General features: G+C 32.5%; 1 protein-coding gene across 3 annotated transcripts in view; it reads right to left on the reverse strand.

Annotated features, from left to right (window-relative positions):
- Positions 1-18,681, reverse strand: part of LOC140781721 (plastidic glucose transporter 4) — a 34,677-nt gene that overhangs the window by 11,828 nt on the left and 4,168 nt on the right. For all 3 annotated transcript variants that reach the window (XM_073127859.1, XM_073127860.1, XM_073127861.1), the window contains exons 3-9: positions 10,788-10,899; positions 10,618-10,685; positions 9,893-10,025; positions 9,719-9,818; positions 9,514-9,626; positions 571-664; positions 344-497 (exon numbers count right to left, since the gene is read on the reverse strand). In XM_073127859.1, coding sequence (XP_072983960.1) covers positions 344-497; positions 571-664; positions 9,514-9,626; positions 9,719-9,818; positions 9,893-10,025; positions 10,618-10,685; positions 10,788-10,899 — 774 coding nt within the window. The remainder of the gene's footprint in view (positions 1-343; positions 498-570; positions 665-9,513; positions 9,627-9,718; positions 9,819-9,892; positions 10,026-10,617; positions 10,686-10,787; positions 10,900-18,681) is intronic.

Raw genomic sequence — 18,681 nt, forward strand, 5'->3', positions numbered from 1 at the left:
CGATTAAGGAACAGTCTCAAGTGAGAGTCTCCCTAAGGTGACCTTAATATCTCTCTACGGTTAGTGGAAAAGACAGGTTTTGTTTATCACATAGTGATGACCCTAACCGAATTAGTTATAAGAAAAAAAACTCGAGCGTATCTCAAGGTGACTTCTAGTTGATGTGAATCCATGAGCGTAGTCCTAAATTGAAACAGTTAGCAGTTCACTGAATCATGGAACATAAACCTTATTAAAGATGATGCTCTGATGCTAAAGGAAGACAAGGTAAACTAGTACATAAGAACAGCAGCGGAAGTACTGTTTGTACAAAATCCAAGTCTATCAGCTGGAATCAAATTACCTCTCCAGTAGCGTTTACTGAAAAGATCAAGCCAACTAGCATCTGGTTCTGTAGAACCTTGGCTTCCTGCTTTCAGATCATTCATAACGTCAGCAAGCCTTTCTTTTCCATACAGCTTCTTAATCGCTGTTTCTGCTTGAGAATATCTCCCTTGCTATAAATATAAGACATGAGCATTAATAAATCCCAACAATAATCAAAATCTTTAAATAGTTTCAAACAAAAACCTGGACAAGCCAGCGTGGACTTTCAGGAGAGAAACCCATTCCTAGTGCCATCAGGATCGATGGAATTATTGCAATACCAAACATTGTCCTCCACCTAATTAACAAAAATTCAATGATAACAAGATAACCTCTATAACCAAATGCTGCAAATATTATTTTGAGATAATTGCACTAAGTCACTAACACCCTCTGAGTTATTGCTCATTTTCACATAAACTTCCTCATCTTTTTTTTGGGTACACATTGACCCCAGTAAATTATATAAAATCTCTCACCCCTTTCACAGTATTAATAAAAAATATCAAAGGACAATTTTCTCCTCAACTTTTCACTCTTTCTTTCCTTTAAAAAAAGGATTAATTGGTTCCTAAAGAGCCTAAAATCCATGTTCGTCGGATCGGCCAGTCCCGATCCAAATCGGGATCGACCAGATCCGATCTTGATCAAGGCTTAATCCCAGTCAATGACTAGGATCGACCAGGATCGGGACCGGTCGGTTTTGATTAAACCGAGACAAATCCATTATAGATCTAACTCGGATCTGACTCGGGACATCAATTATTGATGTCCCTAAGCCATTACACTCTCTTTCTCTCTTTACTCTTTTTTTTCTCTCTCTATATCTCTCTATCTCTCTCCTTTTTCCTTTTCTTCTCACTCTCACGCTTTCTAAAGGAGAGATCTAACTTCAATGAACTCCGACGAACTCCAGCGATGTAGATCTAACTCTGATGAACTCCTATGAACTCTGGTATATAATTTTTTAATTTTATTAAATTTTTTGCTCTCAATTTTTTAATTTCTTTTACTCTCTTTTTCTTCTCTCCTTCTTCTTCACTGCACCATAATTTTTCACGTTTTATTTTGTTTTCTTTCTCTGTCTCTCTCTAATCTCATCTTTTTGGTGAAAGTCAAGAAGAAATATTTTTTTCTTTTGATTTTCTTCTCTCTAATCTCTTCTTCTTTTTCTTCTCTTTACTATTTTTTTCCACATAATAACTCTCCAAAATCCAGATTGTTCTTTGCTGAAATTATGATTAATATTTGCTGAATTATTTAATTTGTTGAAATTGAACTTAAATGTTTGCTAAATTATTTAATTTGCTGAAGTTGTGATTAAATATTTGCTGAATTATTTAATTTGCTAAAATTGAGATTAAATATTTGCTGAATCATTTAATTTGCTGAAATTAAGATTATATATTTGCTGAATTATTTAATTTGCTAAATTGAGATTAACTATTTGCTAAATTATTTAATTTGCTGAAATTATATTTTTAATTTTTTTTAATTATTTAATTTGCTGAAAATTGAGATTAAATATTTGTTGAAATTGTATTTTAATTTTTTTCTGAATTATTTAATTTGCTGAAATTGAGATGAAATATTAGATGCAATTGTATTTTAATTTTTTCTAAATTATTTAATTTTCTGAAATCGTATTTTTAATTTTATGAATTATATTTATTTTTAATTTGATTTTCTGAATTATAATTAAGTTAGTTTTGGAAGTCAAAAGAAAAATGTTAGCTTATCTAATAGGCAAAAATAAGGATAAACAAACTGCACAAAGAAGATAGTCAATAATTCGTCAAGAATTGATGTATGACCATGAAAATATTGATGATCATAACAGTGAACAGAGTGGCAAAGATGATGAGGAGAAAAAGATGAGGAGAGCAATAAAAAAAAACAGAAATACACAAAGGGTGGAGGGGATGAGAAAAAACAATGGTAGGCCTGAAAGTAGCTTTCAAAGATCTAGATTAGTTCATATCCAAGGAGAAAGAGAATATGAAAGCAGTAGTCCTAGGACTCCTGGTGTTACAGGCTTTACAACAAAGTCTAAAAATATTGGACCGATTAATACATATCTTTAGAGAAAAATGGGTCGTACACGGACTACTATCAAGACAGCTCTCAAAGGGATAAAAAATACAAAAAAACATATTGGTAGGGCTACCTCTAAATTTTTCTTCTATAATAATATTTTTTCAATATAGTTGATAGCCCTTATTATCACACCATGGTGAATACTATACAATCAGTAAGGTCTGGTGTTCCACCTCCTAGTTTAAAAAATATTACTACTAAATATCTTAACTTATAGGTAAATGAGCTTCACACTTATATTGAGATATTTAAAAATTATTAAATAAATTTGGTTATATACTAATGTGTGATAGGTAAACTGATGTGTGATGGGTAGACTACACAGAACAAAAGAAACATAATTAATTTCCTAGTGTACTCAAGCATTTTCAAATCTGTGGATGTTGCTACTTATTTTAAAAGCGCAAATTATATTTTTCAGTTGATGGATGAGATAGTAGAAGAAATTGATGAAAAAATAATAGATCAAGGGCAAATTATAAGACTGTTGGACAATTACTTATAATAAAAGAATAACATTTATATTGGACGTCACGTGCTGCACATTGTGTTGATCTCATGTTGTAAGATATTGTCAAAGATCCTAAAATTAATATAATCATACATAAAGATTAAAGGTTGACAAACTTCATAAATAATTATAGTTGGGTTATTAATTTGCTTAGACAGATAAATAGTAGTAGAGAGATTATCAGACCCGACCTCACTAAATTTACTACTCATTTTTTAGCATTGGAGAGCATAATGCGATATAAAGATGAAATTTTATGAGTATTTACATTATCAGAGTGGTAAATCATGGTTGAGTTCTTAATTTACTTAGACAAATAATTAGTGGTAGAGAGATTGTCGGATCCGACCTCACTAGATTTGCCACGTATTTTCTAACATTGGTGAACATAATGCGATATAAAGATGAGATTATACAAGTATTTACATTATCAGAGTGGTCTAAAAAATTAAGAATATGAAACCTAAAGATCAAAACTTTTATGAAGCTTGAAAAAGCATGGCTCTTAAAAATATTTTTTGACATAATATTGCAATTTCCACTACAATAGCCTTTTGTCAAGGTATTACGACTTGTATATAGTGACAACAAGTCTGAGATGGGTTTCTTATACAAGACTATCAACATAGCAAAAGAGTCAATAAAAACAAATATGGGCAAAAGTTATAAGAAGTGCTGGAAGTTGATTGACTCCAGATAGAACAAACTACATAAAGATATACATGATGTTGGTAAGCATTAATTTATTAATTTATTTTTATTTAAATATTTTGAAATTTGAATGCTTACAAATTTTAAATTATAAATTTCTACATGATATTTTCTGAATCCAAGATTTTAATTCTCTACAAATATCAATAATCATTAATACTTAAAATTTTGTTAGAAATTAGAAAAGCAATCAGCAGACTAGAGCCTGATATTCATAAGCAAATCATTTGCGATAAAGAAGTTATTATTCAATTGAATAATTTTATAATTATTTGTTTCAAGTTTTAATATATTTAATTTTTTATAAAATATATTTAATAATATATTTCAGATAAAGAAATATATAGATTGAGAGCTGGCCAATTCGGTTCCGCTAAGGTTGCTACAGCTATATCTCATAACAGTCTAGCTGAATAGTAGTCTATTTATGGATACGAGGCACCAAATTTGACACCAATAACAAAAAATATCTAAAATCAAATTGTGTCTTTATCACAATATGAAATAAATTAAACTACATTTTTCTTGATCCACATCAAAACACGTAATTGATTAACAATAAAGATATTAGATAAATTGGTGTTCTGCCATTATAATATGAGATTGAGGGAGAAATTTAAAAAGAAAGACAAAAAATAATCAGTTAATTAATTATAAATCATATTTTTTATGAAGAAGACCCCCGACTCCATGGGTCAGAGAAGTGGATGATAGATTATTAGATGATAGAAATAATTTCTGATTAGATAAGACATTAGAGGAGCCCACGACTAGAACAAAGGTTGGTACAAGTCGTTTGGTAGCAAGAGATAGTATAACTACTAGTGCCAGTAATAATCCTAATGATTCTAATGATACACCTAGTGGTGAGTTCGTCCCTTCCACATTTGCTGAGAGAACTCAAGAAGGTATAAGGATTGAAGACAGAAAAACTAAGGATGTACATATATATCAGCAACGTCTTTATTAGGATGTTGCTTCCTATGACTATGGATCATTAAGTATTCATTGTTTGAAACCATCACATGATCCATATACTGGTTATTATCCTTCTTAGTGTCCTCGGTATCCTTAGTATCCTCAAACACAAGATTCACATATTGATTATTATCCTCCTCAGAGACAACAAGATCCATTCGATATGAATGATATGATGTAATCATTATTTAGAGCACCATGCCCTAAACATCATTATTTATAAACTTATGGTGATTACGATAAAGACCACAAAGCTTTACGAGAGTCAGCTCGGTATTCATCGAAATTTTAACTTTTTATTTAATTTTTAATACTCATATGTGAATAATTATTATTTTCTTATTTTTTGTCATGTTTTCTAAATTTTTAGAAATTTTACTACATGTTTAAATAATATTTAGAATTTTATGCAATTAAAAAAAAATCCGATCTGATTCGAGTAACCGATACGTATCATTTTTTCAGAACGTCGATCCCGATCCCAATTTTTCGAACCTTGCCTAAAATTGATCACGTAACACTTTATAATATATTTTAACAAGAAAATCTAACAAATACTAACGGAAGGGCATTTTGGAGGCGTTCCATAGCTAAGGGGATCACATCACACTCTTATGTCATATACTCATGGAAAAATCTAATAAATAACTAATGGAATGGACATTTCGAAGCTTTTTAATAAGGGATTATGCGTCACAAAAAATAAATTAGGGATCTATATGAAAATTAATAACAGTTATGTGATATTCCTTAAAAAAAATATTAACATTGTCTCTAATGATATTCACTTAGTTTCGAGCACAGAACTTAGTTTTTTATGTTAGTAGAAATGTAGTGATTGATAACTCAAATAGATCTCTATTTTGTTTCTAATGAGAATTACTCTGATTCGAGGACGAAACATATTTTAATGGTGATAGAATGTGGAGACCATTAATCATTGATAAATCGTATCTTTATGTCTAGTGGTATACACTATGCTCATCTCATTTAGCTTTTAACAAAGAGAATGTATAATTCTACTAGTTCTAATCTCATTATTAAGCTCTAAGGAAGCTAGATTTGAAAAGAGTCTAAGGAATTTGTAATGCTCCTAATAGTTTCAACTTATTCACTTGGTATTTCTTCTTTCACAAAGAGAAGACAGTAATTTTTTTAAATTTGAAATCACATTATTTAATCTAAAAGAACTAGTTAAGCATGACAACAATCAAAGGAATTGTTTATTTTCTAAAGGAGATCATACTATGGCAAACTAGATTTCTTGAGTTAATGACTAGACTAGCACTAATAATTTGATTAGTGAGTTAACTGAGTTTATGTTCCATGGTTAAGATTAATTATCAAAGTGAGTGTTTCATTAATTGAGGACTATATTCTTATTAGGTTTTAGTGTAATTCAACAAAATTAAGTTGCTTAATTGCTTATCATTTTAGGTGACACGATATGTGAAAGAATGAACACCTCATGCTTGTTTGCTTGGGAGAGGATAAGAACATAGGCAGCCATCCAATTTCGAAATTTGCCAATAATTAGAGAAAGAAAAGGAGAAAACAGAAAGGAGAAGAGAAAGAAAAGAAACAAACTCTCTTTAGGAAAAATTTAGTAGCTAAGACTACTCACTAGTAAAGATATGAATTTTCATGTTCTCTTAATTTCTATATGTTGTTTTTAGTGATTAGGTATAGAGAAAGAGAACTTGAACTAGAATTTGGAGCTTTTATGGTAAAGCTTTCTATGTGGATTTAGAACACTAAATTTAATGGTAGTGTTTCATAGATAAAATATATAGAGAATATTCCAACTAGAATTATTTTTAAAGCTATCTTAAAGGAGATCATTGTTAGAACACTAAATTTTATGCAGATTTTAAGGTCTTATATCATTGTTAGGGGACTATTTTAGATATAAGATGCTCTCTAGTGTTAGTTATTGAAGATATTATTACTAATTGTACTCCAGCAAGTTAGTATTAGGAATTACCTTATTTCTAATTCAGCTAGATAAAGCTGAAAATGTTCTTTTATTTTGTTCCCTTCTACTATCAATTATGGTTTCTCTAAAACAAGACAAGTGAAAGAAAAAGCTTAGAATTAAGAACTATTATGTTAGAGGTTATTTTCAGATTTTCAAATCCTTGTTTATAATTAGAGGATGTATTTTTCATATATGGCAGTGTTGTCTAGAGGGATTAATTTCATTATTGTGAGTTTCCATTTTTAAGTGGACTGTTTAAGTGAATTATTAGATAGCATAAGTGAGTAGTACCTTAATTGAATTTCAATTAGACCTAGTTGATTATATCACTTGGGGAAAGTTAGATGTGAGAGGACCTTAATAAGAATATAGTGAATTAGTTAATGTTGAAGGTGTTGATGGCCTGTAAGTGGGCGATATAGACCATGGTTTCCTAAATTGATGTTATCTGAGTTGATATATATATATATGAGATATTAACTATATCCTAGTTATATAATATGTGACGTGGTTTTGATTATGCTACATATATTTGTATTTGTGCATTAAAGCTTTATTTGCTACTATAGTTATCTGTGTACTATAATATAGTTTTTATTATATATTCGGTTTTAAAAATGGTTTACTCATTGAGCTAAGCTGTGAGCTCATTATGTTATTCCTTCCATTCCAGATGTCCCTTAGGCCTTGTTCACATTAGTAATGGAGATGAAATAGGAATAACAAATAGGAATTGTTATTATCAAAATGAAGGATTTATTCTACGAATAACAATTCTTATATTTATATTCTGGAATAAAGGTGTGATAATTATGTTTGATGTGATATAAAGTGGAAGGTAAAAAAGAAAGAAAAATTACTAAAATACCCTTCAATTTGATTTAAAGTAGATTGATGGAATAGATTGTAAAATAAATTAATATATTTTATGTATGTGATATTTTAAAGTTACATATGCAATACTAGGCTAAGACATTAAATATGCAATGCTAGGCCAGGGCATTACATATGCATATCCAGAGAGATAGATATGCAATGAAATGCAAGAAAAATATGCAATTGAATGTTTGAAAGGTAGGTATGCTATGCTTATACAAATTTATTATTATAATTTAAATATATTTAAATTTAAATATTAGTTTATTAATATTTTTTTATTTTTACATTTAATCCTACATATTTTATAGTCAAAAATAATATTTTATTATTTTAAATATTTTAAATATTATGATATTTTTAATATTTTAAATGTTATTATATTTATAGTCAAAAATAATAAAATTTTATTCATGAAAGATATATTTTTTAACGTATCTTTGCAAAATGAGATTATTGAAAATATAAAAGAATTTACAATTTCATATGTTTTATTTTAGCTTAAAACATGAGATTATTAATAATATTATATTAATTTTTCCCAAATTTATTATTTTATTATTTAAAAAAGAAAGATTTAATTTAAGTTAATACATAGCTTAGTAAATATATTATTTTATCTGAGTAAATATTCATTTTGATAAAATATTAGTTTATTAATAGGATATTTTTGATGTTATTAGTACATATAAAAATTATTTTAATAATAAGATAATTTATAAAAATTATTATATCAATTAAATACTATATTATTGAGAAGTTTATAATATTTATATTTATATTTAAGTACATAAAATTAAAATAATATTTAATAAGAATAGTTTTTTAAATGTGCTTATTTTTATGAAAACATTAAATTATTGATATTTATGTTGTTTAAATTGAATTTTATTTATTCAGTGTAAAATATAAAAAATATGATAAGATAGAAAGAGAGAGTAGAGAGGAGTGATAAATTATGATAAAATATTGATAAGATGTTTGAGAGAGAAGAGAGATAAGTAATGAATTATGATAAAAAAAATTTAAAGAGATAAGAGATGAGTTATAAATTATAATAAAATATTTAAGAGAAGTTATAGTCAAATTGAGTAAATTGGTAATTGGATTAGTATGGTATAAGATGTAATTTTGATAAATAGTGTTTATATTTTAGAATATGACTATTTTGATGTTTAGCTGTTATTCTGAAATAAGAGGTTATTCTAAAATAAGAATTATTGTTATTCCTAAGGTGAACGAGATCTTAAGATGTGTGAGGACGTAGCAAGACTCTCAGCAATATTATTTTGGATAGCACATTAATAATTATCTCATTTTGACAATTTTTGTATTGTACCCTATTAAGGATAGTTATTAGCCCCATGTGGCTTGTATTTCTACATTAAAACCAGTAGATATGACATTGATAAAAGTTGACTTGACTGGTTGTTTTAAATGAGACATTAGAGTTTTATTTAATATAGAGAAGTTCAAATGTTTATCTATGTTAGTATGGTATTTGGGTTATTGAGTTCATCTCTCCTGATTAAAGAAAAAGAAAATTATTATCTCATTTTCTAGTGAAAGAATATCATAGCAGGTGTTTTGTAGGCTTTGATTAAAGAAAAAGAAAATTATTATCTCATTTTCTAGTGAAAAAAAAAAATCATAGCAGGTGTTTTATAGGCTTTTCACTCTACTAGGCATAGTCCACTGGTAGGTTGTGACCGGTCCCATCTCCTTGTACTATAGTGTTACTAGTGGTCTAGTAGTGTTACTAGTAGTCTAGTAGTATTAGTAGCAGTGGGGGTGTGACAGTTCAGAAAGTTTGGGTATAACTATCCCTATTATTTCATGTGAACGTTGAAACACTCCGTTCCATACACTTCACTTAATTAAAAAAAAATTCCACAATAACAAGATAACCTCTATAACCAAATGCTGCAGATAATATTTAATGTGAACTTTGAAAATATTCAGTTTCACAAATTGATTAACATTGAGGAAAACATACCAAAAAGGATTTCTTGCCAAAGGCAATCCAGCTACCAAAGCTGCAAGAATACCGATGCAAATGAAAAGTTGATTAACAGATCCAAGTGCTCCACGAATTTCAGTTGGTGATATCTGAATATAACAGATACTTTAGCATCAAATATATAGGGAGGCAATAGACTGGCAATAAATAAAAATTCCATCAACATCTAATATTTGTAAACCTCAGATATGTAAAGTGGTACGATGGCAGAAGATATGCCAATTCCAACTCCAGCAAGTAATCGGCCAATTATCATTGTGCGCACATCCTGAGCTGTAGCACTGGAATATTTCTTTATTAGCTTAACATAACTGCATGAACTAAACTGGAGTCTATAGATGACTTGAAAATGTACCTGAGAAATGCACCGATTGCAAGTGGAATAGCATCTAACTGGAAAGTTCTTGTTCTCCCAAATTTATCTGCCAATGCTCCTCCAGTAAAAGCACCTACTGTAGCACCAGCAAGTAATGTGCTAACCACCCAACCTGGGGCAAAAGAGAAGTACTCATTTTTGCACCTCAGAATGGTTCAATGAAATAAAAACCTCGCATTCTATATTTATGACTACTAAGGACATGGAGAGAAAAAGAATTCTATACCAGAAGGCATGTTATTGTTCACTAACACCAGGTTGCCACTAGAGGAGAGTACACAATTTTTAGGTGTAAAACAACCATCAATTTCACTTTAGTGTGTGTTTGGTTGATAAGAAGTGGGGAAAGAAAGTGGTGGGAGTTTCTAGTGAGTAGAAGTGAGTAATTATGACTTGTTGAAAGTTGAAAACAATTAGCAAAAGTGAGTTATTGCAATTAAAGATGGCATGCAGAATATAAATTGTCGAAAGTGTAATTCTCTCTTTCTAGAATAGAAAGTAAAGTGAAAAAAAGTTCGGTGGTTTTAGGGAAGTGGAAAACTCATTTCTCACTCTATTTTCTTCATTCAAACACCATAAAATGGTAGATTTTTATAAAGTTATCACTTTCTCTCTCCACTTTCAATCAACCAAACACACCCTTAGTAGCAAGAGATGACTATCCCTTTTTCTAATTAGTGGCAAGTGAATAACTACTTCAATACCTTGCAATACAGCATTTTCTGCAATTCCAACATCCTTTGAAAGATATTCAAGTGCCCCATTAACCACACTGCAGCATAAAACACATTCAAGAATAAGTTGTGCTACAGAGTCAATTTATTTGAAAAACAAGCTTATTATTTGATTGCTGTCGAATTTCAGAATAGCATACCCTAGATGATATCCAAACAGAATGGCTCCCAAGCAAGCCACACCAACATATCGCAAGACAGCACCAGAAGATCTTGTTTGAAGCTTCTCTGATGGTACATCCTCGAGGTCACCTTAAATAGAGTCAAAAGAGATATATCATTTTCAGCCAAAAAATCAAGGAGCCTTCAGTGATGCACTACAAGATAGCCAAATCATTGTAAAACGCAAGACACTTAAATTATTATAAAAAGCAAGACAAAACACTCATGAATTATTCAGGTGTAGTGCCTCTTGACAGAATTTGAACAAAGAAACTGCATGAAACAGTAGCAAGGATGAAAACAACATTGTTAAATACCACTTGAGAGAACAATTCTCTCAAGAAACAAACGTCCTAGTCACCCAAGAAGTGAGTAATGATTTATGTGATATACAAAAACAAGTTCCTGACAGGGAAGAAGCATGAAATTGAGTTGGCCTGGCCGTCCGGATGGTGTTACCTTGTTGCCGAACACAATTTAAACTTGAGATAAATAATATCTCCTAATAATAATAAGGGAAATTTTCAAATAGACCATATATTTTAATAATTGTGTTCAACATCATACTTTTGATGTTTTCAATCAACCCTATTTTTGCACATGACACCCGGCATAAATAAACCAACCAATCTGTACCAAAATGGTATCAAAACAAGAACATTCTGTTAGGGATACTAAGATTAATTTCTAGACTAAGATACCCTGTTTGCCCTTCTCTCTTCCCCTTGTCTTTCTAAATTTCCCTTGCCTAAAATATCATTATAAAAGCTTTCTTCAAGAACATCTAAGTTTAAGGATAGTCAATATATCGATAGGGTGGGTGTCATATAAAAATTATTGGGAAAAAGTAGGGGTTAGGCTACAAATAGCTTTAAAAAGGGGTGTTAGTTGAAAATTTCCGTAATAATAAGAGACCAGCCCTCCTAACATTAATAGAATACTGAATAATGAAAAGGTGAAAAAAAAATGCATTATCTGACAAATCTGTTTCCAGAATTATGGGGATGCTGAGGGTGAAGTACATCAAATGAAGGAAAATGTGAGTATGTAAAAACAAAAGTGGGAGAATCTAAAATCTTAGGAACCAAACATAAGGATTAAATGAGGAGCAAACCCTCATGCAAGCTGAGTGATTGAAGAAAAGAGAAGATCAAATAAATCAATTAGCAATGTAATAATCATTTTATATAAATTGGGCTTAGGAAAGGAATGGTGGTGTCTGAACAGACATTGGACAGTGCTAAATAGCAGGGACTGCTGACTGGCAGAGTTGGTACCAAGGAATATTATAAACTTGCAATATGCAAACAGTACTTTGATATCTTGAGAGCAGGAGGTTAACATTCTGAAGTTTTTATTACATTGCTTTGAGAGTATGTCAGGTTTGAGGTTAACTGAAATGAGAATTCTTTAAAATATATAGAAAGTGACGATGGGAGGCAAGAGAAGTCTGCTGAGTTGCTAAACCACAAGCATGAAAAGTTGCCTCAAATATCTGGGTTTGCAGCTACATAATGGGAAGCATGGGTAGGATCGGGATCGACCAATACAAGATAGACCACACCTGATCCCGATCTAGAGTTGACTGGGATCGGGTGGGATCAGCCAATAGTGATCCGGATTGGGATCGGCCAATTAGGGTTAATCAAGCCAGATCCTAATGGGTTCTTATACCAAAAGGTCGGCTACGGAACAATTCCTTTAAGATCTGAATTTATTGTAGAAAGTAGTCCACGCAACCGTGGGAAAATATTCGTCAAATAATCTCCTGTAGTCAGAAAATTGTAAAACCAAGTGAATTAGATTCGTAACTTCCTGATCTACAATTTTCGTATTTACATCCTTCGCAGATTCGAACTGCAACTGAGACGAAAACACGTGGTTGATGGTGGTGGTGACGGATAGAGTAGATGTTAGGATTATGGATGGGTATGAAGACAGAGGTGGATGGTGGATGTGATTTAAGGGATATAGATGAAGGGAACGAAGTGGTCGAGATCCCAAAAAAGAGGGGTGGCTCGATAGTCGAGGGAGATTAGAAGTTAGGAAAAACCTTGCCAACAGTAGAGGTGAAAGGATAATGAAGAGAGAGGAAGGAGATTAGGATAGATAGATGATAGAGAGGCAAGAAATCAATATTCCAATAGCATAATGAATTTAGCTGCCATCCACATATATATAGAAGCTAGCCAACAAGTCCTAAAACAATAAGTAACCCTAATTCTAGAGGATTCCCGCCGATCGCGTTCGCCCAATTGCATTCGAAAACGCCCAATTCCGTTCGAACGCACAAAATGCGTTCTCTATATGTGCGAACGCGATACAGGCGTTCGAACGCATAATATGCGTTCTCTGTATTTGCGAACCTGATGTAGACGTTCGCAAGGACATTCGAACGCGACCCCTCCTCATTCGAACGCGACCTACAGGAATTTTATTTTAATAAAAATAAACACTAATGCAATAATAAAAGATCATAACTAAATGTATCAGATCCATAACAAATCTGACTCGAATTTGACCCGAGGACATCAATATGATTTATGTCCCCAATCCACCATAGTCTTCCTCCTCTCTCACTCTAACCCTCTTTTTCTTTCTCTCTCTTTCACTCTTTCTCTCTTTCTCTCTTTCTCTTTCCCTACCATAGCAACTATTTCTCTAATTGAGGGATCCAACTCTGGTAACATCAGCGATGCAAATCTAACTCTGGAAACCTTAAGTATGTGATTTTTTATTTTATGTTTTTCAATCTCTAAATTTTTTTGTTTCTTTCACACACGCTCTCTCTCTCTTTCTTCTCCTTCATTAACTGTGGCAACTTTTTTTTAGTTTTCTTTTTTCTTTTTTTTTCTTTTCGTTTTCTTCCTCTCTCTCTCTCTCTCTCTCTCTCTCTCCTTCTTCACTACAGAACTACTTTTTTTTTCTTTTTTTTCGTTTTCTTCCACACTCTCTCCTTCACTGCACAGAAGTAGTTTTCCATTTTTTTTCTGTTTCGTTTTCTTCTGCTCTCTCTTCTTTTTCTTCATCGCACAACTTTTCATTTCTTTTTTTCCATTTTCTTCAAAGCTCTCTCTCTTCTTCTTCATTGCACAGCAACATTTTTTCTTCTCATTTTCTTCCACACACTCTCTCTCCTACTTCATTGTGATAGCAACCTTTTTTTCGTTTTATTCAACACACCTCTCATTTCTTTAAAAAAATAAATTCATGTCTTTCTACTATAATCATCAATAAAAGTAAGAAAATAACTATTACCTCCAATAGATATTGTGTGCATAAGACCACATAAATTGGTACGAACAAGCTCAAAAGATTTGGATGCCCTCTAAGCTTTTCCACTTGGAAAGAATCTCAGTGATGTTTTCTAAGTGCACATCCTTCACATTCTCGATCATGTTAATGAATATTTGGCATGCTTCACAATGATGACTGTGCCGACCAACACGGGTCATGCCGATCGACACTTTTTGTGCCAGCGGCGTACCGGCATGTGGCACGAGGGGTGCCGCACAGCACCCATCCTAGCGACGATACGCTCGTCGTAGAGCTTCCGTCGCCGCCGTCGTTGCCCGTCATCCAGCAAAAATCCGTCAATGAAGGCGTTGTCAGGGGATCCAGATCCGCAACTTAACTCTTTATTCACCCGTCCCAACCCGCCCGAGGTCTTCTTCCTCCTTAGGCTAGGGCTGGGGCTGGGGCTAGGATATCTTCATGTGGGACGCGACGATGCCTTCATCTCTAGCAGTGAACGACGGTAGCGAGCAGCAACGACGAGGTCGAAGACTAAAGTGCCGCTAGTCCCCCTCCTCTTTATCTCTCTCTCTCTCTCTCTCTCTTGCAACACAGCTGACAAGTGTTGCAGCACGTGCCGTATCGTGTCAGCCAGTGGTCAGCATGAGCTGTGCCATGGCACGATCATCCATGATGCCTCGTACCAAATGTTTTTTGCATATATGAAAAGAGAGCTAAAACTCAAATGACCATACCAAAGATGCCAAAGTCATGACTCATCCTTTATGATGGTATTGAAGAATGAAAGAACTTCACTTTGCATCTCACATGTGTCTTCCTTAAAGAGAACATCATAACCTTTGAAAAGAAGCTGCCCAACACTCAAAAGATTTTGCTTAAAGCCTAAAATATAGAAAACATTAGTAATGCACTTTGACTTCTTTCTTTGTTTTAACAAGAATGCTGCCACTTTCCTTGACTAATAGCTTGTTGTCATCACCAACATGAATAAATTCATCCAAAGTGATGAAAGCGTATTTATTCCTTGTCATGTGGTTACTACAACCATTATCAACATATCAAATATCATTTTTTATCACTTTCTTGAACATAGTTTGCATCTTCATTTTCCTCCTTCGTAATACTTTTTCTGCACATTTTTTTAAGTGAAAATATTTTCAACAATGATGAGATTAGGTGTCTACATACTGCACCCATCCTCTACCTTACCTCTAGTTGAAGTAGATAAGGATGCCTTATCATTTTCATTTTCTTTGCTTTTTTCGCCATTGCTTCTAGCTCTCCCACGGCCAAAATGTTGTCATCCTCTCCATTTAAACCTTTTCTTAATGAAACTTGGGATTAAAAGGCTTGCTCTAAGGGAGGAGAATCAGGTTGATTCAAGCGGTTTTCATTGGATTGGAGTGATCCTAATAAACAATAATATGCTCATACTTTCAAATTATACTTCTAAGAATTTTTTCAACAACTCTTTGGTCTTAAATTTTCTCACCATTAATCCTCAAATGATTGATGATAGAGATTACCCGATTAAAGTAGCCTTCAACTATTTTGGAGTCTTCTCTGCGAAGAGTACCAAATTCACTTTGAAGAGTTTGACATCACACCATCTTTATCTTCTCCTCTCCTTTATAGGACACTTTGAGTATATCCCACGCTTCTTTTGGCATCGACACGGTCGAGATTTATTCAAAGATTGCCTCATCCACCACTTGATAAATGAAGAGCAGAGCCTTCTTGTCCTTCTTGTGGGTCTCCTTCAACTCATTGAGTTATGGTGTGAGTGCCATCACATTCTTCTCCTCAATATAGTTATTCTCTATGATATCTCATAAATCTTGGGATTCATAGAAAACCTTCATTTGGATACTCTATTGGTTGTAATTTTTCTTAGTGAAGTGAGGAAGTTGAGATTGCAACAAGCTATTGGAAATCATTATACTTCAAGGAAAGCTAGCTCTAATATTACTATGTTAGGAGAAGTTAGTAGAAAACTCAAAAGAAAAAGATTTTTCTCTTATACTTAGCACAACATGAAGTGCATAAAAACTTCAAAGTTTTCTTACTTCACTTTCTTGCTATTTCATAATATAAGACCACATATATATAATGATTTGCATGACTCTTAATTATATTATATGTCTCATAGTTATACTAAACTCTTTGTTTTTTTAACTTCTAGAGAACTCAAAAGGTTGCCATAATTCAAAGGCAAAGAGAAGACTGACAATCACCTCAAAACCAAACACCAATGTTAAATTGATTTTGCCTTCTACACTAGCCAACTAATCTAATTGACTAGTCAAATAGGCTAACTTAATATTTAGATGGGACGGGAAGAACTGGAACATTAAGTATAGAAAGACTTTGATAAATTCCTAAGGCAAGAGGAGAATAGGCTTTAGGAATATTTTAACAAAGATAGGATCAATATAAAAGGTGGTGTTGACAAGAAAAAAAATGGCGTTTTGAGAGTAATGGGGTATTCGGTGGTAGATCAATGTACAACATTTAACAATGGAGAAGAATTATGAATGTGATCCCTAATTTGTGGAAGATGAAAATACCAGTAGAGGTGAGAGCTTTCTATTGTTAGTGGGGAATAATAAAATTCGGACTAGAGATAATCTCTTTAGAAACACGGTGATGGAATGACAAATGTGTTTTCTCTGACAAATACAAATTGGATACAATGAGACATTTGTTTTTGACATGTAAGTTTGTAAAGGAATCATAGGAAGAATGAAATCTGTGTGGTTAAAGTGGGGAGAAGATGATGGAAATGTTGGCAGACAACTAAGATAGGGTCTATTTGGTTGGAGTGCAATAGTCATATATTCTCAAATGCTAAAAGTAAAACTTCAGAATGTTTATTTTATGGCATAAATACTTTGTTCTTTTATTGGGCAATTATAAGTAAGGTTCCAAAAATTGGTATTATGATCGAAATTGATTGTTCATAAAAACAATACGTATCAGCTGTATTGGTCACCCATATAAGATCAGACTTTTTTTTAATTACATTCATTTTTTAATATTATTAAAAAAATGCAGAAAAAGTTCTATAAATTTAGAAAAAAAAAAAATAAGAAAATAATAATTACTCATATATGAAGTCTAAAAACTAAAAAATACATTAACTTATTCAAAATTTATTAACTTGCTAATAATTAGCATTTTTTCTAATTTTTTCATTTCTTCCCTCCCTTCTCTTTCCCTCTCTTTCTTTCTTTCTCTCTCTCTCTTACTATCAAGGCAATTTTTTTCTAATTTTTTTTCGATTTCTTCTCTCTCCCTTCTCTTTCCTCTCTTTCTTTCCCTCTATTATTCTCTCTCTTCGTCCCTTTCTCTCTTTCTCTCTCTCACTCTCCACTCCCTCTCTCATCTCTCTATCTCACTCTCTGTTACTCCAGCAAACTTTCTGCTGTAGTTACAGAGATGATGGAGAGAGAAAGAAAGAAAGCAAAGGAGGAAAGGAGTAGAGGAAAGAAAGAGAGGAAGAAAGAGGGAAAAGCCATAGAGAGAGAGTAGAGAAAGAGAGAGAGATGGAGCGTCGGAGGGAGAGAGAAGAAAGGAAATCATACAAAAATACTAACCCAAGGTTAAGCTCATTAGATCTTGGTCATAAGATGTTGTCGGACGTCAAGGTCGCCAGGATCTGTATCAGGTGCCGTTGGCTAGGAAGGAGAGAAGTAAAGAACGAGAGAGAAAGAGAGAGAAACAAGAGAGAGAAGTGGAGGACCCGTATCAATTAATTATTGATACAGGTCGGATCCTTCTCGAATATGACCCATATCAATAGAAGAAAACCCACATCGACTAGGGTCGGCTGATATGGCCAATCCCAACCCGATACGGATTTCAACGAATCCGACTTGGGATTGGCCAAAACTTGGATCCATGGAGGAACACTAAGATTTTCATGGAGGGAACATAAAGATGATCCAATTGAAGTGGACAAACAGCGAAAAGAATTGCATTAGAGACAGTAGTGCAGATTTTGTGTTGATTTAGTAGCTTGATGTAATTTTGAAATGTGAGGTGGGGGATTGTAAGTATCTATGCTTTGAAAGCAGATACTCTTATATTTAGGCTACCCTATGGGTAGTGACCATTTTAAAGTTTCCTAATAAAAATGATCCTTAAGGCTAATGTTCAGAAGAAGAAAAACAAGAAACAGAAAAGGAAGAAAAGATGGTGGTGAACTCATTAATAATTATAAATGAAGAAGAATTTTTTGTTTAAAAGGCTGACTTAACAAGTAGAATCAAAAGCAATATATGAGATACTAGAAGTTTGGAACTGCTGGTTGCTCTTAATACTTATCTAGGTCTTAATAATGAACATTGTGGTATGAGTTTCTGCATTAATTCGACTTGAGAATTTAGTTATGCTTTTTTGACTTATGACCTACAAACCAGCTATATAAACACATACAGGTAGGAAATTGTGGCCACCAACACAATTGCTAAGTTAATTTAGAGAAGAATGCATTTAAAAGGTGGAGTAGGTGCTTATGCTTATTTCTACAACGTTACTGCAATTTTATGTAATAATAAGTCCGTGGACACAAAATACTTAGAAAATTGATGTAAAATATAGAAATAATATACAATC

The sequence above is a fragment of the Typha latifolia genome, chromosome 2 (assembly GCF_019914945.1).
Source record: "Typha latifolia isolate L0001 chromosome 2, TyphaL0001v2, whole genome shotgun sequence".
Classification (NCBI taxonomy): Eukaryota; Viridiplantae; Streptophyta; class Magnoliopsida; order Poales; family Typhaceae; genus Typha; species Typha latifolia.